The sequence below is a fragment of the Crinia signifera genome, chromosome 5, assembly GCF_055691185.1.
Source record: "Crinia signifera chromosome 5, ASM5569118v1, whole genome shotgun sequence".
NCBI lineage: Eukaryota > Metazoa > Chordata > Amphibia > Anura > Myobatrachidae > Crinia > Crinia signifera.
In genome coordinates, this window is record NC_139221.1 from 126,587,351 (window position 1) to 126,613,244 (window position 25,894).

The following is a 25,894-nucleotide window of genomic DNA, read 5'->3' on the forward strand; positions in this document are numbered from 1 at the left end:
TCTTGCATTTTAATTACAGCTCTCTTACTCACCTACCATCTATACCTGCATCTCTTCTCATTCACTTCCCTATATCTCAGCTGTATTGTGTACTAAGAATTGTGCTTTAATTATGCTCTGTTTTTGTTCTTCTGTTGCTGTTATGTCTTGTTCTGTGTACCCTGTACTGTTCTACTGGCTGCCTAGGATCTGTGCTGCTAGCCAAATATGTATCCTGTGTCACCCCGGTAGTGTCCTAAATCTGTACCGTTTTTACTTGCTACCGATCTGGCTGGTGCAATCACCAAGTGGCGCTGCTGAATGGCTGCCTCGGTGCTGTACAGCTCAGTAAATATATGTTCCCCATGTCCGTGTCGCTCAATAGAGTACATGTAGTATATATCTGTAGGTGTCCTATATCTTTACTGTTTTACTTGTCTACCTATCTGGCTGGTGCAATCACCATGTGGCGCCGCTGAATGGCTGCCTGGGTGCTGCACAGCTCATTAAATATATGTTCCCCATGTCCATGTCCCTCATTAGTATGTGTCTAGTCTAGTGCATATCTGTATGTGTGATGTATATTTGTACTGCCATTGTTGCTCCTTCTGATAACCCTTTGTATTACAGTATGTGCATTATGTCTGTAAAGCTCCTTGAGTCCTGTTGGAGAAAGTGCGCTATATAAATAAAACGTACTTACTTACTTAATAGTTCTATAAACCTATACATGCACATACAGCATGCTTATTGTACTGGAGTCACTGTTAGCTGTAGTTTAGGAGTCCCAGATGTGTTCTTCCCTTTTGCTATTTAAAGAAATTAAGGCTTAGATAAGGGAATCACCAGATTCCCAAAGCTGGCGGAGAAGCGCTGCATCTGACGGGTACGCGCATGCGTGTGAGTCCCCTTCACTCGGTGGTGGATGGCATATCCCTGGATGGCAGATTCCATTCTAGTATCTACCGAGTGAGGTGTACTCTTCTTTTAAAGCTATTACCTTTCAACTGAGTGCCCCTTACATTGCCTAATGATCAGTGTGTACAGACAATAACCCCTCTGAGAAACTGCTGAGTAATACATGTAAGGCGTTATGTAGTTCTGTAGAATGCTGTGTAATACGCAGAAGCTATATAAATAGCTGTTAATAATAATAAAGAGGGTTCTACAGTATGTGGTTTCCTGTGTGCGCTCCAGATTCCTTAACAGACTAAAACATACTGGTGTGTTCCTATAAAAATGTGCTTGTGTGGTGGAGATTTCAGACTATAAACTGCTAGTTCAGAGTCTGCTTCTATTTATTAATCCTGCTTTTACATCGCAAACCCTGCTCTAACCCGGTATTTGAAAACGTTTCTGAAATGGGTCTGAGGCAGGGTTGCCGACTTTTGAAGTCTCCTCTCCGGGAGAAGCCCGGAGAGGAGACTTTCAGCATGACTTCGGGGGCGGGGCTTGAGTGTGACGACATTAAGCCACATCTCCAGGATGGGAAATAACCCGTTTTGCCTATATCCGTGGAGGGGGCGGGGCTATAATGACGCAATTATGACACTTTAGCCCCGCCCCCTCCACGGAGATCGGCAGGGCAGGATAGAGGAAGCCGCAATCAGGGGGCTGAGCAGGGGGTGTCCAGGATTCCGGGAGGGTAGCCCACGATTTTCGGGACCCTTCTGCCATTCCGGGAGGGTAGGCAACCCTGTGCTGAGGTTATTACCAGGTTGGTGTCTTTCACACTGAACACGGTTCACCCATAGAAAACAGTGTAATGTAATTTGTAATGGACTTTTGTGGCTCACATATTTGTATAATAGCTAAATATAAACTTGTTGGTTGATGTCTATATACTGTACCAATTATATATTAGAGAATCCTTTACAGTGCCAGTGATTTGCCTGGCAATTTCTGACTCCCTCTTATTCTAAACAACTCCCTTACCTCCTCATCAGTCCATGTTGGTTGCCATAACTGTATTCTCTAGTGTTGAAATATGCAAGCAATGCTTCTCCACTACTTCCAATGCTATTTCTCTTGTTTCCTGATTGAGGATAGTGTCATCAGGCAGGGAGACAGCCTATCACCTCCTTTTGCAGAGTCATGTGTACAAAATACCAGGTCTGATTTGAACTGTGTAGGATTCTTTTTCTAACACGGTTTGAATTACTGTTTTTTTTTTTTTATCCAGTATTTTGACTATGGAGCTTTCACACTGCACCTAGAATTGTGTTGACACACCTATAAATTGTCAATATGCCATTATAGCTGTGGTATGAAAGGGGTATAAGTGTAAATCATACTTGCCTACCAGACCCCCGTCAGGGAGAAAATGCTCTGTTCCTGGACTTCCCTGGTAATGTATTAGATTAGATTCAACTTTATTGTCATCACCCTAAACCAGTGGTTCTCAAACTGTGGGTCCTGACCCCAAAGTGGGTCCCGACCTTCTCAGAATGGTGTCGCGACTCCATGTTGCTGACCATCAGGCTGATGACTTTTCTAATCACAGTCATTGAATCTGAAAGATCTGTTTAGTTGTCTGTTATTTTAGACTCCTCCCATCATTCTGTGCCTCCACAGTGCTAAAGAGAACAAAATGGTAGTGGAGTTTGAACAGAAGAGCGCTCAGTGTGTAACCAGATAGAAGAAATAACAAGGTTATTATATCACCATTTAACAGCACTGTTTCCAATTTGATTGAGCAGGATTTGGTGAAACCTGTAATGATAACCACCAAATTGTAGACAAATAAAACAGCATGGGTAGATTCCACAGTGGCAAATACAGCAACAGGTGAAGATGTGACAAGATGCAGATCCACTTCAGCAGTCCAAAACCGACCCGTCCGGAACAGGGAAATCAAAGACCAGGGATACCGCGCAGTGTTCCCTCTAAGCTGTGCGCGCGTGCGCGCGCACACAACTCGCCGAGCGTGCGCACAGACATTACAACAGAGCGCACAAAGCAGCAGTGGTCCCTTTTTGCAGTTGTGGACTCAATTTCACCCATTAACTACATTGAGTGCTGTGTTTTGAATGTTTAAATGTTTAATATAATTTTGAAGTAAAGTTAACACAAATGCTGAATGTCATTTTCCAGTTATATATAAGTGACGCACAAAAATTTTAATTTCCTTCCAAAGTTGCACAGCCAAAATCTTTTGCCGCACACAGCCTTCGTAAAATTAGAGGGAACATTGATACCGCGTCACCTCAAGCTGTCAGCGAACCAGGGAATCCTCCATCCAACGACACTCAACGCATTTCAAAATCCTTTCTTCTTCAGGAGTGTGTATCTCCACAGTGCTGCCACGCATGTGTGGTCTGCTAACCTTCTGCAGTAACTTGCTGGGGTCCTGTAATTATTTTTATTGTCTGATGGGGTCCCAGAGGAAAATAGTTTGAGGACCCCTGCCCTAAACATTAGGGCAACAAAATTCAAGTTTTGCATCTATCCAAAATACAGTAAACACAATAAAACCTAGATCACGTTAACCCTCCCTCCTTAACTCAAAGTAGTATTTCATTCTAAAATGCCTACCTGAAGGCAATAACACAGTCAGTTTGCCGGATGAGTCCTATCCTTTAGGATATTATGCCCCCTACGCAAACAGCACTTCCTCTGAATATCATCAGTGGCTGGGAGAGAAGTACCTATTATCCATTGTGCCAATTTAATTACCCTCTGAATTGACTTCCGCTCCACAGACATACAATTCCCATACCAAACAGAGATACAACTCGTCACAATGCTGTCAATTGCACAGAGATACAAGTTTAGCAGTATACGCAATGGCAATTGTTTTCTCTTCAGTATCCTAAGAAAATAAAGGCGTTGATGAGCCTTCTTTACAAGACACTTACTATTTATGGACCATGCCAGATCCTCAGAAATATAAGTACCTACAAATTTGAAACTAGGGACATGATCAAGATTTGTCCCGCTGATCTGTACTGGCATAACCTGAGTAATGGTGCCCACATACTAGAAAGATCTGTCATCTTAAGATGTGCGCATAAATTAGCCTTGAAATATTTTGTCCGTCCTGGACATAAGATTTCAGGCAAGTGCACATCTTTAACAAAGATTTTTCTTAAGATCCCATGTGCGTTCCTATGGATCTTTTGTTAAATCTTCTGATCTTTCATGCTATGGCCCTAGGAAAAAACTGTTGCTCATCGTATTGGTCCTACTCCTAATACAGCTAAAACGCCTGTAAGATCAGAAGATTTAGCAAAAGATCCACGGGAGTGCGCATCGGACCGAAATCGGCCGATTTTCGACCGATTATCGGTAAACATCAGACGATAAATCGACCGATTTATCGGAAATCGGCCACTCCGCCAAAAAATCGTTCTAGTGTGTGGGCACCTTAGTTTCCTTCTACGGAAATCCACAACAATCTCCTTTGTCTTACTAGCATTAGATTGTTTGTTGTATGATTGCCATCACCTGTGGGGAGCTAGGTAATTGATAAGAAAGGTGTCACCACAGGTGATGACAATCATACATTACCAGGGAAGTCCAAGAACAGAGCATTTTCTCCCTCATGGAGAGGGACAGGTAGGCAAGTATGGTGTAAATTGTTAAAACCTTTCTAAATTATATGCATGAAGTTGGCAGTATCAAAATAGATGAGTATTAAAATGTTTTTGCCAGCATTTGTCATTATTAGTAGAAATCTGTATACAACTAGCAAAATGAAAACTTGAGCTATTAGTTCATTCCATACTTGCCTACCTGACCATCTCCATGCAGGAGAAAATGCTCTGTTCTTGGACTTCCCTGGTAATGTATGATTGCCATCACCTGTGGTGACACCTTTCTTATCAATTAACTCGCTCACTACAGGTGATGGCAATCCTACAACAAACAATCTAATGCTAGTAAGACAAAGGAGATTGTTGTGGCTTTCCGTAGAAGGAAACTAAGGTGCCCACACACTAGAACGATTTTTTGGCCGAGTGGCCGATTTCCGATAAATCGGTCGATTTATCGTCTGATGTTTACCGATAATCGGTCGAAAATCGGCCGATTTCGGTCTGATGCGCACTCCCGTGGATCGTTTGCTAAATCTTCTGATCTTACAGGCGTTTTAGCTGTATTAGGAGTAGGACCAATACGATGAGCAACAGTTTTTTCCTAGAGCCATAGCATGAAAGATCAGAAGATTTAACAAAAGATCCATAGGAACGCACATGGGATCTTAAGAAAAATCTTTGTTAAAGATGTGCACTTGCCTGAAATCTTATGTCCAGGACGGACAAAATATTTGAAGGCTAATTTATGCGCACATATTAAGGTGTTGCCAATCATACATTACCAGGGAAGTCCAGGAACAGAACATTTTCTCCTGCATGGAGGGGGTCAGGTAGGCAAGTATGGTTCATTCCCAGGTCACGGGGCCTTATATTATGTCATAGCTGCCGACTGTTTTTGCTGCCCTCTCCGGGAGAGGACAGTCAGCTCACTGTAGCAGGGGGGCGGGGCCATGACCGGGAAGGGAAAAGGGACAGTCCGGGGACGGGGCCACAGATGGGCTGCACTATTGGGGGCGTGTCTAGCGTGATCATGGCATTTTAGCCCCGCCCTCGCTGTGCAAAGCCTGTATATCAGACATTGCACTGCGGGGGTGGGGCTAAAATGCAGTGATCGCATCATTGGACCCATGGACCCATGGTTCGCGGAAGATTGAGGGAAATGCGGGAGAGTTGCCCCCCTTTCCGAGGGGCCGGGAGGGGTTCCGAGACCCTCCCGGCCATCCCGGGAGGGTAGGCAACCCTGTATTACTGTATGTCAATTCTTACAAGTACTGCATAGCTCCCAACATGATCCATTCCAGGAGGGACACAATGCTCTGTTTCTGGACTTCCTTCTAAATTTATGATTGCCACCACCTGTTTTAGACAGGTTAATTGATAACAAAGGTGTTTCACCACAGTTGATGGTAATCTTAAATTTAGAGGGAAGTCCTGGAGAGGGTCATGTTTGGAGGTATGGTAGTACTGTAACAATTAAATTAATTTAAAATGAAATGCACTCAATGCAATCATGTAGGCATCCATGCAGCAAAGGCTGGTTTATAGGGATAGCAAAGATAGCAACCATTATTGGGTTTATCCTGATAGTTTTTTCATCTCTGCAGGAGGTCCAAAAGCAAAGTCCAATCACTTTTGTATTGCTTGTGCATGTGTGATCACAGTCCCCTTCCATTTATAATTCTACTGGTTTGTAAACCACACAACTTTTATAGGCTGGATGGACTAGCATCTAAGACAACATCAGCCAGTTTGTAAATAACAAACAAATAAGTCAGTGCTTGGCAAGTCTAATGGTGTGCACACATGGTGAGATTCCCTTGCTATTTGACTAATGCTGTGTACACACGGTACAATCTAGCATGAGATTTTCACTATATAGTCAAAATCGCATGCAGATCGTATGAAGATCACACAGGTTTTTTACCTTGCGATCCCAAGAGATTTTGACTATATAGTCAAAATCGCATGCAGATCGTATGAAGATCACATAGGTTTTTTACCTTGCGATCCCAATGAGCGCTCCTGTGACAGCACAAATCGAAACCCAGATAGTCAGGGAAGCAATGACTATGTAGTGCAGATTGAATGCAGATAGCATGAATTGTATGTAGATAGTGTCTACAGCAGGGTTGGGCAATAAGCGACTCTTTAGCTGGTGTGGGACTACACATCTCAGCATGCCCAGCTCTAGTTTTGGTATCAGGTCGTTCTAACACTGCAGGGCATGCAGGGATGTGTAGTTCATCAACAGCTTGAGGGTTTCTTATTACCCAATACTGCTCTACCGGGTACCAGCTGCGGTACTTGTGGATTATCACGGCTCCCATCGCATGCCATATATAGTGGCATGCGATGGGATGCGATTTTTGCCGGTTTTTAACGTTTTTGACAAAATCGCATGCGATTTGATTGCATGCGATCGCATGCGATTTTTAACAGAAAAGCATCCAAATGTATTGAAATTAGTATGAAACATGTTCAATGGCCCCCAAATGGCATTTTTGAGGCTGTACCACCCCCACTATCAACGCGAACCGGAAGCGTGGCGAGCGCAGCGAGGGGACGCGGACACCTGTGAAGCCCGCGAGGGGACGCGGATACCTGTGAAGGTATCCGCGTCCCCTCGCGGGGCTCGCTGGGCTCGCCACACTTCGGGCTCGGTGGCTCGCTGCGCTCGCCACACTTTCTATTCTCTACTCCACGCCGGCGTGGATAGTGGGGGTATGAAAAGGTCGTAGGACGCGTACCGCCACCCCTCGCGGGCTCGCTGCGCTCGCCACGCTTCAGGTTCGCGTTGATAGTGGGGGTGGTACAGCCTCAAAAATGCCATTTGGGGGCCATTGAACATGTTTCATACAAATTTCAATACATTTGGATGTTTTTCTGTTAAAAATCGCATGCGATCGCATGCGATCAAATCGCATGTGATGCGATTTTTTTTCATGTACGATGGCCATCGTGGGAGCTGTGATACTCCACAAGTACCCCAGCTGCATAGCAATATAAATGCACTGTATGGATACAAAACAAAAGACAGTTGTCAGCGCTTGTCCTCACTGCTGCTGTATCACATAGTGCTGCAAACTGAACAGTTTAGTCATTGATAGACTTTCACAGAAATATGTCAGCAAGCAGTTAGTCAACTCTGAATGATTTCCTGTCTATGACAGAGCTGTTCTTGCATTCAAAGGAAAACAACCCCACATACTGTATGACCACACTTGGCTCTGGTGATGTCATTCGAACATGGGGTGATTTGTAATGGCGTGAACCTATTTTTGCACAGTTTCACCCATTTTTATAGGAAGTACATATTTCTGCCTTCGCAAATAATGGCTATCAATGGAGCATTTAGTAGAAAAAAAATTGTTATTAAATGTGGGAAGAGAACAATTGTGAGCTTCTGCATGCAAAAACAAGATATAGAGCAGGATGTATTAATATACATTGTCGCCACGCCCCCGCCGCGATGCCAGCGCATATGTACTAACATATGTGCTGGCATCGCGGTGCGTATGTTAGAAAAGGCTTACTAACTTAGTTTATAAGCTGATACGTTTATCAGCTTAAAGGGGCATACACACAGAGAAATTTTGTGCTCTTTTCTAAGCAATCTGACTAGATTGCTTAGAAAGTAAGCACAGATCGCTCAGTGTGTATGCCCCAGAGCAATGGCGATGCACGGTCCCACATGTTACTATCACTCGCTAGTTAAGTCAGTGCAAAATCTAGTCAAAATGCTTAGAAAGTGAATGCAAATCTCTATGTGTACAGAAAGAGCGATAGCGATCTACGTCATCCTGATCCACTTCCCTGCCTTTTTTTTAAAGTGTAATGCTTACCCCGCGAGGGGACGCTGACACCTGTGAAGCCCGCGAGGGGAGGCGGATACCTGTGAAGGTATCCGCCTCCCCTCGATGGGCTCGCCACGCTTCGGGCTCGGTGGCTCGCTGCGCTCGCCACACTTTCTATTCTCAACTCCACGCCGACGTGGATAGTGGGGGTATGAAAAGGTCGTAGGACGCGTACCGCCGCCCCTCGCGGGCTCGCTGCGCTCGCCACGCTTCAGGTTCGCGTTGATAGTGGGGGTGGTACAGCCTCAGAAATGCCATTTGGGGGCCATTGAACATGTTTCATACTAATTTCAATACATTTGGATGTTTTTCTGTTAAAAATCGCATGCGAACGCATGCGATCAAATCACATGCGATGCGATTTTTTTAATGTACGATGTTGATACATCGGGCAGCATCACAACCAACACAGTAACCTATAGTGGATGCAGCTGGGATCGAAGCAGGGATACATTCGGGGGGGGGGGTATCCGAACTGATCATAGACTGATTCATGATAGACAGTCATATGGTCGACAGGGTTTAAAGGTCGACACACAATAGGTCGACAGGGTTTACGGGTCGACAGACAATAGGTCGACATGGAAAAGGTCGACATACAGTTTTTTTACTAAATTTTCAGCCAACATGTTCGACAGGTGGTGTTTCATGCCCTACCATCCACTAGGGCATGGATGAATAAAATAGTGTGCCGAGCGCAGCAAGGCACCGATCCCGAAGCATGGCCAGTGCAGCATTACACTTAGACAGTGTCCATGTCGACCTATGTCGACATAGACACCATAAAACATAAAAAATTCATGTCGACCTTTTGACCATGTCGACCTTTTACATGTCGACCTTTTAACCTTTTTCATGTTGACCTTTTTCATGTTAACCATATAACAATGTCGACCTTTTACCTGTCGACCTTTAGACCCTGTTGACCTTGTGACTGTCGACCATTAGTGGTCGACCATATGACTGTCTATCATGAGACAGTCTTTGATGCATACCATAACCATTCACGGGATACTTAATATTTGCGGCTAACCTGTTGGGGTTTACCTGCAAAAATTTAATGATAGATCCCCTTAGCCTGCTTGCACTTCCCACTTTCAAACACACCATTCAGATGTTGGAGTGACAAGTAAAGGTGCGTACACACGGGGGCGATTATAGCAAATATCGCTGGAAATATGGCTGAGCGACCATATTGCCAGCGATGGGAGTGTGCACCGGCGATAAATCGCCGGGTGCGCGCTCCCGTTTTCTCCTCGTAGTGATCGCTGGTCACAGGAGCTTGCTCCTGCAAGCAGCTGATTTCCACTGACGGGCTCCCCCGGCAGTTTCTTTTTCATCAAACGGGACACCGAGCGATATATCGCTCAGCATGAGCGATATATCGCCCCGTGTGTACAGGGCTTAAGACTATACACATTTCTATTGTTGTAATTTTCTCTCCCCTGTAGGCCAAACAACCCCCTCAACCTTCTGTTTTCCATTAGCTTTTGGGGCAAAGGGGCTGGTTGTATCGCTCTTTCCTGTTAACTCCGTTACTAATTTATATTCTTCCCTTGTTCATCGCTTTGAAAGAGATCCTTCACATTTGGCAAGAAAGTTTCTCTGAGATGCCAGCTGGTGACATAGACACTGCATCCTGTAGTCTGCCTAGGGATGCTCCCTACTCAGACATACAACTTTGGCCTTTAAGTTTCTTCAGTGCGTTTGATTGATTCCACCCCACCCAAGCAGATGTTTCTGTGAGTAATAATTATGGCTAAAGGGCTCAGTATTTTTAAGGCAATGCTTTTGTCCAGTCTCATTGTCTTAATACATCTGATGGACATGTTGAGGCATCTTTTTCAGGAAGCAGAAATATGATTGTGGAAACAAGCTGCTTGTAAAAGTTCAGTCTAGTGTGACAAAATAAAAAAAAAATTCCCTTCTATTTTAACCCGTATATATATATATATATATATATATATATATATATATATATATATATACACATACAGTACAGTAGTCAAGAATAAATTATACACACTCTCCAACTGTACAGTTTTTAATGCTCTGTAGCAGCAAACAGGCATTGTACTGGGTGTCTAGAGTTCTATATATTTCTATAGTAGTGTTGCGGGGACACGCCCTCTTTACCCATGGGCACACCCCTTTCCTCATCTGTACTGGTACTTAACTCAGACATGTTAGAAGGTATGAATTAAGGGAGTCGGTATGAAATGCCAGCGGTTGGAATCCCAACGGTCGAAATGCAGACGACGAAATGCCGACAAGGGGGGGCCGTACACTTGTATGCTCGCCAAGCAGCAGGCCCAGTGCCTCGCTGTACTCGGCATTGCGGCGGTCGGGATTCCGGCGTCGGTATTTCGTCCATCGAGATTCCGGCATATTGACCGCATCCCGAATTAAGGGCCTGATTCTGTTTCACTTGCAAAAGCAAATTCTAATGGATAACACCATGTGCACTGCAGGGGGGGGGGGGGAGCAGATTTAACATATGCAGAGCGTTACATTTAGGTGAGTTATTTTGTTTCTGTGCGGAGTAAATACTGGCTGCTTTTTTTTTTGGTTGGATCAGTTTGGAGTACAAACCTCACCCAAATCTAACTCCCTCTGCACATGTTTCATCTGCCCCAGATGCAGTGCACATGGTTTTGTCCATTAGAGAGAGAATTTGCTTTTGCAAGTGAACCAGAATCACGCCCAAAACGGCATGCATGTGTACACTCTTACATCAGCCTGATGCCCAAATCAGTTACCTCCTGTGGCTACATTAAAAAATACTGGTAATTGTTTAAAAAATTAAATCTATCTCAACACAGCCTTATATATTTGAGAACACGAACAATAAAAAAATATTCAGTGTTAAGAAGGCATATATATACAACATATGGTGAAGGAATGTAACACCGCTTTGTCCAAGTATCTTTTATAACCCACGAGAACTTCAACATTATTATTATTACCATTACTTTAATAAAAAAAATATTTGTAGGGTCTCTGTTTAACAATTTGGATGGAATGTGTAGATATTGTATTTATATGACACTGGTTACCAGCCCGTCAAAATGCAACATAACCAGAATGTCAGCACCGGTGGCTGTGCATGCTTGAACGTAGCAACACTTGAATTGCTCCATTGGTCGCCATCTAGTGGTCGCTGGTGTGCACAACACTTGCATTTCCCTCAAGGATGTGTAGCAGCATTTCAATTGTACTATATAGGATGTAGAGCACTACAATAATGAAAGCCAGCTGCTAGCTCCACTCTGGATATGACTGCAGTGAGTCCTTACATATTCTCTGTACAGTGCTGCATAATATGATTGGTGCTATATAAATAAACAATAATAAATAGAACTAAGCTGTTGTCAGAGAGATAAATGCATAGGTTATTTTTAGACTTATTTCCACAACTCCTGTGATGCATTTGGTTTATACGCATTACCTACATCTAGGTGGAATTGTTATTATTTCCGATACAGACCTCATTAAGTTAGAACCTGAGAGATGACTGATACCCGTTTCACAACGCACAAATACCCTGGGTCCAACATGGGTTGTTGTCGGGTTGACCGGGGTCTCTGTGTGGTGTGAAAGCGCCTAAAAGGAAAAACCTAGGTCCAACAAACCAAGCAATCTGACACGGGTTATAAGAAGGGTTTGACCCGGGTTACTGGGCAGTGTAAACGGTTGACGCGGGTTAAGCGACCCGGGTCCGGCTTACACTATAGGGAGGAGGCAGCACCTCGGCCCGACCCCGTGTGAAATCAGCGACCCGACTTATTGCCGTGTTGCTTCACCTCGCAAATGCTGGGTCACCCGCAGGACGGACTAGTGTTCAAATTCCGGGTGCGACCCGGCATTTGCTATGTGAAAGCAGTATGAGAGCTATTCCTAAAGCTGGATTCACACTGCATTATGTGTGTACCCAGTGACATCATCCAGCAGTATGGCCCTCGCTAGTGAAGTCCTCCATCGGCCCTGCATGCAGTGCGCATCATCAGCGCCATAGGGGTACACACTAGATGATGAGCCCCTTATGTCTGTCTGATTCACCAGGTCGGACGACATATTGTCTAGTGTGTACCCATCAGTGGCGTAAGTTCGTTCCAGTTACCCGGAGGCAAAATATATATTGGTGCCCCACCCCAAACACACACACACAAACACAACCCTATATAACCTTATATAAAATATATATTTATTTTATTAAATATAGATACATAGAGAACACATATATATTTCAGAACTCAGCCACAGAAGCAGTACATTGGCATATAAATAACTGATTTAAACTTGCATGGGGAGGAGAGGTGCCCCCTTGGGAGCAGGAGCCCAGCGGAAGATGACTCCATTGCCTCCCAGAGTTCTGCCTCTGGTACCCATCTTAAATTCCACCCTTTAATAAGAATATACTCTTGGACTACACTACAACCAGCCATATCTTGAAGTGTCTGCTGCTTACGGTTATTTATATTTTTATTTTAACAATCACACTATTGTTTGATTATAGACATGTCCAGTCAACTGCTCTCTTCTAGAATTCATTTCAGTGCCATAATAAGGCAGCACTGCGCCCTGTCCTGGCCTGCCCCTTATATCGCAATGTCATTGTGCTACTCCAAGGGGAGTGGCAGCTGATACTGCTGCCAGCATGGAGGTGGGGTTGCTGACTCCAGTAAATAGATCTTTGCTTGCGGAGCTGTTCCTGGTACCCGGCAAGCCACATGCAGGTGGTGTGGGGCATCATACAGGACTGTGCGGCGACACTTCTACAGCATCAGATCTCTGATGGCTCAGGGCACTTCACTGCATTAAGTATTAGGCCCCAATAGTAGGTCACACCCACTTATAAAGCTGTCTCCATCTCAAAAGATAAAACTCATCCTTCACTGACTGCACTGCTGCTGGGTGCAGCCAGGTAGGGTGCATAGTGAGCCAGGCCAGGGCAATGTTAGCCGCATTGCGGGGGCCCACTGGGCAACTGCCCCACCTATAATCTGGCCCTGTGTTTTATTTTTAAAGCCGTATAATGATGTTTTAAATGGGCTATTTATGATGCAATAGATTGGTGAGGTCAATGTATTCTGTGGTCATCTTGTAATGGGCTGTGCATTTTCCTATATCTTCAGAGGTCCTGACAGCATGTAAGGTGTTTGCAAGTACATTTCAATCCTGATGGATTTGTGTGGGAATCAGACTGATTCAGTGTGGATCCCGCATCATTTTTCAGCAAAAAAAAATAAAAAATTTAAACAGAATACATTAATTGCTTTTATTTTAGGTAATTCTTTACTTAATGAATCATGAACATGGAAAAAATAATAAATTGTGCGTGACCATCTAGAGGTGTTAATTGGGAGTGGTAAGAAAAATACAGGCGTCTTGGCCATTTTTGAGAAATATATCTGCCATCAGCTATCAGCTGTGCAGAATGTAGCAGCTACATCGCTACTACAGAGGCATAGGCTACCCTTAACATCACTGTTCCTCATTTATTGTGTGTGCATAATTGCAAATGAGTTTGTGATGGCTCCGGTGGGTGTCTGTCTTAATTTCTCGGCGGCAGCTTTCCTTGCTAACATTAGCAGCTCCGAAGCCTAGAACAGCGGTTCTCAAACTGTGGGTCCTGACCCCAAAGTGGGTCCCGACCTTCTCAGCATGGGGTCGCAACTCCATGTTGCTGACCATCAGGCTGATGACTTTTCTAATCTCAGTCAGTGATTGAAGGAAACTGAAAAATCGGTTGCATTGTCTGTTATATTAGACTCCTCCCATCATGTTGTGCCTCCACAATGCTGCCATGTATGTGCTGTCTGCTGACTACACAGGTGATGTGATGACCTTCTGCAGTAACCTGCTGGGGTCCTGTCATTATTTTTATTGACTGTTGGGGTCCTAGAGTAAAATAGTTTGAGGACCCCAGGCCTAGAAAATCACACTTGTGATTACATGTGCTTACATTCATGAATTAGGACATTAGTAAATAGACCCCCTATTTCCATCTGATATGTTTAGGTGGTTTTCCCAGATTTACTTTGTTCATTTTGAATTTCTCCAAATGCTTTCCGATAGAATTTTTATTTATTTCTTGATATTAAGCATTGTAGAAGTGGGATTCTACTGCTGTACCTTCAATTTCAAAGGTACAGCAGTGTCCCTGTGTTATTAGTATGGTACGGTACAATCCATACCAGACTTCACTGGTGGAGCCAGTGAAGCTGCTGCTAACAGGGCACATGCCTTCCTACTTTCACCATCATCGATGAGACATCTGTACCTAAAGCAACAATATAATTCTTTCAAGTTGAGGTTGAACTCCTCGAGGTCCTTCTGTCCACGCAATGCTTTGCCAAAAATGACCCCTTAATAGGAACTAATCCTAGATTTTTAGAAGAGCATTTTAGTGGACAGGACAGTAGGTTTATGTTCAATTACTTCAAATATTTTTTAAGTACATTAGTCAAATGTCAAGGAAATTTTTACATTTCTCCCTTGAAGTCTTTTTACTGGACACTATTTTTTCTGTTATTTGTATGTGAGAATGTAATGACAATGGCTCTTACTGTATTTGAGTTAAAAAGTCAATTTGAGACCACTTTTCAGGAATAATCTCAAGTCTACTGTATGTAAAGGATAAATTCTTGTTGGTCGTCATTTGTAAAATTATTATTGCTATTGAATTCTCAGTTGAAAAATTGTAAGTCGCCTTAACCTGATTTTGACAATTATATTTTCTTCCTTAAGCCCCATATACATGAGATGAGATAGTAAAAGTTATCGCTCAGAAGGGCTCTTCTGAGCGATATCTTTTACAATCTCATATAGTGTGTACAATGTGTACAATGCGCGCACATCGTTAACAAGCCCCTCCCTCCTTGTACAGATGAGGGAGGTTCTTGGTAAGGATGGCTATGTTGCAGCATTACCCTCTCTCCCCCCGACCCCCCTCTGCCTATGCTCTCTCCCCGTCGGCATCGATGCCGGCCCCCTGCTGAGTCCACACCACCACCAATATCAGCATCAGTGGGGATAATCTAATGTGTATGTGGCTTTAGTAATGATTTCAGTTAAAAATAGAAGCAGATGACTTGATTTTTAAAAGACGGTATAATCCTTTTCACGATTGTTGGTTCAATTGTAGAATTTTCATACATACGTAGTTGACACTTCCATTCCAGACTGTGTTTGGCCAGGTCACCACTTTACCACTTTTTTTTTTAACACCACTTATTCCAGAAAAAATAATCTATTTTCTATTCAAATGGATAAAAGATAAACGTACACTGGTGTTACTTATGTTATACATGTATACATTGCAAGCAAAATCTCAAAACAAGTAAGCAGTTGGGGCGAGGATTGTGTGAAGTGTTCCTGAAAAAACAGGTGCATTGCTCCCATTTTTCTTTTAGTTCCATGACCAGGGTCTGCGTCTTCCAATGCTGGGCTCAGCTGTGGAGATGCAAAGACCAATCTGAGTAACCTTGGGGTTGGGGGTCAAATGGACAATGGTTTTGTAAATACTATGTCTTGAGCTTGACCTGCATAGGCAGAAAAAAGGTTGTTGGTCACAAAAGTGGCCCAAAGGGCGCCTGAGTAGAGTTGTTTTGCTGGAGCTGCGGTCTCTGGAATTGGGAAGTCTAGCCCAAAAGAAATACGTGGAAGAAAAAGGGGATTTGAGACCGCGCTCGCTAAAAGAGGTGTGCAACAGGTGTACTTAAAACATTTATTTTGAAAATGGGTACATGTAAATATGAAAAAGAAATTTTTTACGATAAAAATGCAATAAAAAGATTGGGGGGTATCACAAGTAAAATAATAAGAGCAGGGATATTCACCCACAGTCCAATGGTGGTAATGTCCTGTGTCCGTTCCTATAATACCTCCAGGTAATTATCTTATTGAATGCCAATTGCAATGGGAATAAGGAAGAACTGTTGGTCTCCAAACCAGGGAGCTCCCGATGTTGGGGGGTGCTCTACCCGTTGGGCTCGATGTTGTTGCCACTTGATTTCCTTGATGTGAGTGATGTTGATCTCCTGACCAGGGAGCTCCTGATGGTAGGTGGTGCTCAACCTGGTGGGCCTGATGGTATTGCCGCTTGATTCAAGGAAGGAGACAGTTCAGGAGGTTGGTCCGGTTTCAGGATGAAGATGAAAGGGGTGTCTGTAGATAGGGGTGTCCCTGCTCCCCTTCACCAACGCGTTTCGCTATGAGCTTTATCAAGGTGATACCTGTGATGTTCACTGATGGGGTTTATATACCCTCAATGGGAGGGAAAATCAGTTTACACCTGTTGCACATTGATTAGGACATTCGTGTGTTAAACTATTATACATTTCTTATTAGATGAGTCAGAATAGGAGACAAAACCACACCCCCTTGGGTGTCCTAATTAAAAAAACGAGCAGTACAAAGCATAAAATTTAAGCAAAATACATAACTTACTAGAGAGATCCGTTTCCGGATATCCGGTGCCATCATTTCAAATCCCCTTTTTCTTCCTTGACCTGCATAGGACCTGGTCAAATGCATGTTGTGGAGCGGTCGAACGAGCTATCATATGTGCTTAAAAGGCACATACGATCTGCTTAAGCCTGTAATGAAAGCCGATTAATCATATGTGCAACGTATATGATCTGAGTGCTAACCTTAGGACCCGTGGGGCTGCAGATCGTGCGCACAGTGAACACGATGTGCACATGACCTGTCGCACGATTGTGCATTCGGGTTCGATGTTGTTCTGATGTATGGGGTCCTTTAGGGTGCATCAATCCGATGCTGAAGCAGACGTCTTTTTCCCATAGACGCCTCCTGCTCCATTAGTATATTTTTACATTACTGTTGCAAAGAAAGACTTGGCAGTTATGTGCACTGCGCCCACCTCTGAATCAGGTCCTGTGTTTGAGGAATGACAGGGAGATGATTGGTACATATCCCTATCCACGCTTTGACACATCTCCCCCCATAGTCACATATCATACAATAAAATATAAATTTTTACTGTAAATATTTTATTATGTGCAGTATAAAGCCCCGTTCACAGGGGGTATTTCATTATGAATCGCTGGGGATATGGTCGTTGAGCGACCAACATACCCGTGTGTACGGGGCGACAGTCGCCGGGAGTGTGCTCCTGCGACCAGCCCTGAAGTAATTGCTGCTCCTGTGATCAGTGGCTTCCCCTGGCTGGTCGCTGGTCGCTGATGAGAAGAGGACACTGGTCAATATGTTCGCTGAGGGATAATCGCTCAGTGCATATCTCCCCGTGTGTACGGGGCTTAAGAAAATCATGTTGTTTATCGCATACGTCTGAGAAAGAAAAGCTTTCCTTATACGGCCTACACACATGCCGATATTAAGGCATTTTCTAAGCGATTTTGCTTAGTTTGGCAAAGTCGCTTAGAAAATGCCCTCACATCGGTGTATGTGTGGGGGCTATATCGGCAGCAGTGCGCGTCCCCGTGCTTCTTTATCGCTGGCCAAGGTTGATGGACAGTGTCCATCAATCTCGGCATCGGCAGGGTTCTCCCACCGGAGAACACTGGCGATGTCTGCTCGCTTAGCACACAGAGCTGACAGCTCGCTCTGTGTGTGGGCTGTCAGCTCTGTGTGCTGAGCAGAACGGCCCGACGTAGCACAGCTAGGTCGCCCTACACTCATCGGCATGTGTGTAGGGCCCATTAGACTGAAGTTTTTTTTCCATGTCATTTTCTGCCTGTCAGATGAGATCATATAGACAAGTCTGTAAAAAAAGCAAACGTTTCATTGCATTTTAGAAAAATAACTATCTGTAAAGCAGAAATGTTAATATAGATCATTTTCATATTCAAATTGAAAAAGTTTTCAAATAAAAACAGAATACTTAATGACTTTAAAGTTATATATAAAATGTCATGCAAAAACAACTAATAATGGAGAAATGAATATAGAACACAAAGAATTATTTTTAATAACTGATTCATCGGTCAGACTAGAAGAATTGAGACGTCAAACACTTTGTATAAAAGAAACCTTATACATGCAGCCTGGTCTATTGGCCACAATGCGCAATCAGGATCCTCGTTCTCTTTACCAGTTCTTGAACCTGACCTTAAACTGAACATTCCATTCCAATACTGGATGCTTACATATCTGCTTGGAAAATGTTTATTGACTTTGAATGCAAAATTCAGAACTGCCTAAATGTGCTTGAGAAAGAGAATAGGACTTTTTGCATTGAAATGTTAATAAGAATCACTCAGTAAATAATGATTAGTTTATTCATCTTACACTTTCATTCTGGGAATTAGCAGAATAGCAAAGATGCTATACTTAGCATCAATGAAGTTGTCTTTTGTATTCCTTTCAGCAAGCCCATGCATGATTTAATAAGCTGGAGTTTTTCCGCTATTGCCAAATGTATGATAATTGAACCTCCTTTATGTCTGTCCTCAAAGCTAATGAATAATTAAAGCACGCTAATCTACTTATGAACAAAAGGGTCGTTGGAAGTTTTCATAGGAAATCTAGTTATAAAATGTTGCATATATTTTTGCATAAATTATTCTTCATTGGTAAAATGTCACTAATTTTAGTCTACTCCAGGTATTAATGTTAATGTTTCTGAGGGTTTTGTACCGCAATACTTAACGTGAAATTCAGCGGAAGTGCACAGTCTATGTTTTCTTAGAATCAATATGTGATTTCACATACATAATACATTATATTAAATATAATAGGATAATATGCAACATGCAAATATATAATTACACACTGCCACTAATCCCGGACTGGGCTATCATTTTAGAAATCAAGTGGTCTGTTTCAGACCTTTTAGCAAGGCTGATATTTTTTCAGATGGACAAACCCATGCTGCACTGCAGGTGGGGCAGATGTAACATGTGCAGACAGAGTTAGATTTGGGCAGGGTGTGTTCAAACTGAAATCTAAATTGCACTGTAATGGGGCCTACAAATGGGGCGATTATGGGATATTCTCTAAGCCAGGGGTGTCAAACTCAAATTCATCGGGGGCCGCATCAGCAGTTTGGTCACCCTCAAAGGGCCGGTTGTATCTGTAGGTCCCCCTGTATAATTATAATGCCATGACACCACAGGCTGCTCCCCCTGTATAATATAAAATGAATGCCATGACACCACAGGCTGCTCCCCCTGTATAATAATATTAATGCCATGACACCACAGACTGCTCCCCCTGTATAATATAATAAAAGTAATGCCATGATACATAAATGATTATACAGGAGGAGCAGCCTGTGGTGTCATGGCATTATTATTCTTATACACGGGGACACCTCAGGAAACAGCAGATATATATATTTTTTTTATTGTGAGTGTGATCCTCATCCTCACTTACTGTTTCTCCGTCTGTCCTGCAGCTGCTGCGGCTTCCAGCTTTTCTTCACTGCTTGCTGCGGCCACACTGTCCCCGACTCCCGGTTCAGCTTCCATGCCTGCTCCTACTTGTCTACAGACGCATGGGCGGGCGGCGTCATCGTCATGACATCCCCACCCAGTGTCCGTCACTGCCGGGCATCAGAAGGAACAGGCGGCTGGGCCCTCCTCCACGTAGCCGTGGAGGCCGGCGGCCATGTTTCTGTAGCCGCATACATATGTGCCTACAGGAACATGGCCGCCGACAGTGGAGGAACAGGTAAGGCGGCCGCGGTGGGGTGGGTGAGAGGAGGTGGCCTATGCATGAGCTGGGACACACTGCCCTGCGTGCTATCTCCTCGCGCGGGCCACATGACGAGGTCTGGCGGGCCGGATTTGGCCCGCGGGCCTTGTTTTTGACACCCGTGCTCTAAGCGATGTCACTAGATTACTCAGAAAATGCCCCTACATTGCTTTGTGTGTAGGGGCCATAACAATAGCGAGGAGCGGCCACGCACATTGCTATCACCCAGCGATTAATATCCAGCATGCTGGATCAATCTACTTAATTGCCATTCCATAAGAGCAGACAAACAGTTTAAAGTTGCCCATACCCAAGGTGATTCACATTCGATTTGACCTCTTTTCATGTGATTGTGGCAATAGAGTGCATAAAAAGCATCCAAATCGAAAGTGTCTGACGTCAAGTCCTACGCGATGTGTAAAGACTTAGCAGTTATGTGCACTGCGCCCACCTTTGAATCAGGTCCTGTGTTTGAGGAATGACAGGGAGATGATTGGTACATATCCCTAACCACGCTTTGACACATCTTCCCCCATAGTCACATATCATACAATAAAATATAAATTTTTACTGTAAATATTTTATTATGTGCAGTATTCTTGGCTGGTCTGTGCCACGGTCCGGCGCTCCTCGAACTTCTCTTAATGAAAACTGACCCTCCCAAAATGGCTGCCCCTAATAGCAGACCATTTTTAAGAATCCTGAAAGACTGTCTTCTGTATGGGGGCAGCCATTTTGTGGAGGGTCAGTTTTCAGTAGCACTACAGCAGGAGCAAGGAGGAGACGGAGAGCCTGGACCACACAGCCGCCACTAACAGTGAGTCCTGGCAACAGACGCTGCAGCGGCGTAACCATAGCTCCGCAGACCCCTGGTGACCACACTTTCTCAGCGCCTCCCCACCACTGCGGGGTCTGCAGGGCTATTGTTACGCCACTGGTGTCAGTGAGGATGTATTTGGCTGCTTATGATATAGAAGCACACATGTCAGATGTTTAACAATCAAGTAATACTGCTTTCACATTGCAAAATGCGACCCTGCATTTTGCTCTTTGTGGCCCCTTCAGCGAACCGGCAATATCGCCGGGTCGTTGATGTAATGCAGGGCCAGGCGGAGTGGCGGATCATCATCCAGGGCGGTGGAGGAGGCAGCACTTGGAGCTGGCGCTGCTCCTAGCACTGCCTCCTCCATCAGTGCGAACAGGAACTGGGTCGCTTGATCTGATTAACCCATTCACACTGCACAGCAACCCGGCAAAGAACCAGTAAGAAACCTGCTTTTTTTTACTGGTCCGTAATGCTGGGTGAATGCCGGTTTTCTGGTAAACCCTTTCAGATCACACTTATTACCGGGTCGTACCGGGAACAAACCTGCATAAACCCGGTAATTAGGTGCGGTCTGAAAGGGGTATAACTGTTATATACTATTTACTAGTTTTGAGCAGATACAATTGAAATCTGGGCTAGCTGTGTACTCTTTTCCCTCGTACAGCCCATAAAGTGGCCAGAATGAAATGTATGGGTTTCGGATGGTTGGTCAACCATGCCTGGGTTGAAGTCAGTACGCCGACATGCATGTGGTCAACATGGTGAAAAGGTTGACACAAGCAAAAGCTCAACATGCCTATGGTTGACATGGGTATTTGTGGATTTTTTTCTTAATTATTTTAACTTTATCATACTTGACTATTTACATGGACCACGAACAGGAAAGTCTGCTGAGTGCAGCAAAGATATGCACGGCGACGTTGTAAACGAATTGAAGGTCTACGTGCTTAGTTGTCAACATTGACACCCAGAAAAGTGAAAAAACTCATGTTAATCTTTTTATGTGTCAAACTTTTCCATATCGATCTTTTGTTGTGTTGACATTTTGTCACTGTCGACCTTGTTTATGTCGATTTTGGTGTTGATCTTGGGGGTCCACATGCTTAGGTGTCGACATTGACAGCAAAAAAAGTGAAAAACTCATGTTAATCTTTTTATGTGTCGACCTTTTCCGTATCGATCTTTTGTTGTGTCAACATTTTGTCACTGTTGTGATCTAGACATTGTCGACTTGGACATCTTTTGTAGAGAGAAAAACAATTGTACACAGCTAAAAATAAAAATGTTACTAATGTATTAAGGGAATGAATCAATATTGTAATATTAAAGAGTTGGTTTAGCTGCTATAGTATCATGTAATCACGATACATGTGTGATAGTATGTGTCGTACTAACACACTAAGGATTAGTAAATTCTTAAGCTTAAGTCGTTTATAGTTTAATTAGTGGAGAGATTGTCAAATGCTCCTGTCCACAGCATATGGTTTCAATTAGGTTAAACTGTATTAGATTTAAGGCAGCTCAGTAAGGTGCAATTATTCATTCTACAAGACCATTACGGAATCCCAATTCTAAAGGAGCACCTACAAGCTATGGTCCTTTTTTTGGTTGACTCGCAAGGCTGCAATTTCGCAGCCTGCGAGTCCCCCTGCCCCACCCCCCACGAACCCCGCAGGCATGCAAATGGTTGATTTGCATAATCATCCATTTGTAGCCTTGGGTGCGGGGGAGAAATCATTTGATGGTCGGCGACCATCAAATTCATCGCTTTTCTTCATTGCTCGCAGATCTGAGACACCTCTATGTCTCTTCACATCGCAAAAATAACCAGGGTCAATCCTGGGTTGTTGCCAGGTCTACCCGAGTCTCTATGCGGTCTGAAAGAAGTGTTAATCCAGGGTCGGACACTGCTGTGCAGTGTGAACGGGTAACCTGTGTCAAGTTGCCTCGGTCCCGTGGAGGAGGCAGCACTTGGAGACAGCATCTGCTCCACGAGCTGCCTCCTCCCCTGCCCTTGATGATGGTCCAGTGCTCTGCCCCGCCCCCGCCTGACGGGAAGCTGTGGGAAGCTGAACTTCCCAAATGCCGGGTCGCTCCCGGGACGGACCTGTATCCAAATGCTACAGTATATCAAAGGATCTTTATTGTGTTCAGCTAGGCACTTAATAAATATAATACTCTGCGAGTTGCAGTTAGCTGCCTGGATTTTGGTAGTTTTAATGCTAGATTAAAAGCATGAATATGTTAACCAGATTGGTTTTGCCTTTTAAATTACTACAGAGTTAAATCTAATAGGTAAATTGCCAAAATCCTTCATCTGGCTGCAACTTTCAGGTTAATGCATCTATTCCTGTATTTTCTCTGTGAATCACATTTTAAATAACTAAAGGTACAGTTGTTGGGTGCGATGAGATGCGCGCTCCTGTCACTCATCGCACAGCTCAAAAAGTACATGTTGCACATACTTTTTTTTACTAGATCTCATCTCATCTCATTGCATTGCAAAACCTATGCGATGAAATGCAATATTGTATACAATATTGAATACAATAATGCTGCTTTCACACTGCTAAACCTGCTTTGACCCAGTTTTTCTAAACGTTTCTTTAACCGGGTCAGAGCAAGTTTAACCCCATTCACACTGCATGTTGTAAACGGTATATTACTGGTTAATTACCGTTTTTGTACCTTTCACATTGAACCCGTTGTGAAAGGTACACGGTAATTAACCAGTAATATACCACTCATTCACCAAAGCAAAGGGACCCCACTGCCGGGCATTAGAGCTGCAATGCCGGCAGTAGGCAGAGCGGGTTCAGGGGGTGACCCAGGGGCGGCAGCCACAGGTGTTGGTAAAACAGCAGATCCCCCCACACACACACAGCCAGCACCTAGTAACACCCCCACCCTCCCCTGGTACCTGCCTGCGGCAGCGCGGTAGGCGCGGTAGGCAGCGGGCGTGCACATATGTAATGAGCGGCTCCCGATCATTAAATATTCACTGCGCTGATAACCAACTCAGTGCTAACTGTTGCCTGAGTCCTATATATCATACAGAGCCATTCACACTGCATAAAAAACGTCTCTAAACCGTGTAGGACTCTGCTTTTTACCCGTTTGCAAAACAGTTATTTGTAACCGGTAAATGCAGACTGGAGCTTTCACACTGCAGCTCTATCCTGTTTAAAAGGTAAAAAAAACAGCAATATACCGGTTAAGAGCTGCAGTGTGAAAGGGGTATTCAGGGCCGGTGCAAGGCTTCTCAGCACCCTAGGCAAAACTTCAATCTCCTCCCCCCCCCCCCCCCCCCCAAACCCCCCCCCCCCCCCATTTATTTTTAGCTCATGTGGACATCCAATCCCCATGACCCCCCCCCCCCCAGAAGGTGGCCAAGTCCCCTGCTTTTCCTCTGCACCCTGGAGGAGGGGGCAGCAATGTAGGAAGTATGACTCAAGGGAAAGTATGGAGGTGAGTTCTTAGAAGTTCCACAGCCGCCACCTGCATTAAGTACAACAAGGATCCTCATAGACATCCTTGATTTTTCGATTTGCAGACTTGGTGGCGCCCCCCAGATCCCGGCGCCCTAGGCAGTTGCCTAAAGCTGCCTAGTGGTAGAGCCGGCCCTGGGGGTATTACTGTACCTTGTATGGACACCTTTATTTGCCAACACATTATACATAATACCTATACAATTATTGCTTTGCGATTACTATAGTTAAAAGCTACACCAGCTCACTTGTACCCATACCTAATTCCTGTTTTTGTTCTTTGTTTTAGGACTAATCACAATCAAAGATTCTCATGAAATAGAAGCAAGACTTAATGAGGTGGAAAAACTCCTGAAGACTGTCATAAACATGCCTTGTAAAGTATGTACGCCCAATATAACAACTGTGTAATACATATTTTACATACAAATATTAAGGGGCCCATTTATCATTGAATATTTGCGGCTTAATCCCTGAAACATTTTCTGGGGTTTACCATAAATTTGTATCATCTTAATCGTGCCAGATTTACCAGCTTCCTGAATGGCAGTAGCCCATAGGCTTCACTTCGCATTGTGAAAGGTTTTCTCTCCCGTGAATGGTAACCAGCAGGAGCACCAGCAGCACACTGAGCACATTGCAGGGACTGGCTCCATTCACATGTTGTGTAAATATAATAACATTTGAATCCATTTTATTTTATAAAATATAATTAACACTAAAATATCATTTATTTTATATTAAGAAAAGTGATATATCCATTGTTAAGTCTTACCCATACTTTCTACTGCAGTGTTAAAAAGTAGTTTCATTAGTTATGTGTTCCATCAGACATAAGTCTAGCGGTACTGTTTTAGGACAAAACAGTAAAAATGGCAAAGCATTTCACGTCAGTTATGCATTATTTGAGTGTAATGGTAGTGCACCAATGTATAGGAATTCACAGATCTGCAATCTGAATAGAGGATTTATGTATTTTAGGAGACTGGCATTATCTGGCATCTAATGTTGAGGCAAGATAGTGAAGACTAATCCTCTTAAGAACCTGTTTGCAGATGCCCACTCTCTGTAAAAGAAACAGCAGACAACACGCTTAACAGAGCTAAATATAAGTGCTACAGTTATTTTAGGTGCTGCATATTGTTTATTACATAGGTGTGCACCGAATTATTTTTGCTGGTTTTGGTTATAAATAGTTGTCTTGTTTGGGTTTTGGATTTCATCTGTATTGGATTTCTTCCGCTTTGGATTTTTTTCAAAAAGTGACAAAAAAAATAAATAAGATACGGTAATTTGGGGCTTTTGTATTATTAATCTGAATAGCATATATTTTCTGCAGCGAGCTGGCTGGTTACACATAGTGACAGAAAACGTATTCGGTGCGTCATTGTACACAGCTCAGTGACGTGTGGTCAGTATAGGGCATACTCTACTATACTCCAGTTTTGAATCTAAAAATATTAGAAAAATGCAAATAAGATATTTTTTACTTATACATATCATCTTTGCATTATTCTACACATTTTTATA

The 25,894-nt window shown here is 43.6% G+C and overlaps 1 protein-coding gene across 1 annotated transcript in view; it reads left to right on the forward strand.

Annotated features, from left to right (window-relative positions):
- Positions 1 to 25,894, forward strand: part of PXDC1 (PX domain containing 1) — a 69,408-nt gene that overhangs the window by 8,506 nt on the left and 35,008 nt on the right. The window contains exon 2 of the mRNA XM_083188010.1: positions 24,654 to 24,745. Coding sequence (XP_083044136.1) covers positions 24,654 to 24,745 — 92 coding nt within the window. The remainder of the gene's footprint in view (positions 1 to 24,653; positions 24,746 to 25,894) is intronic.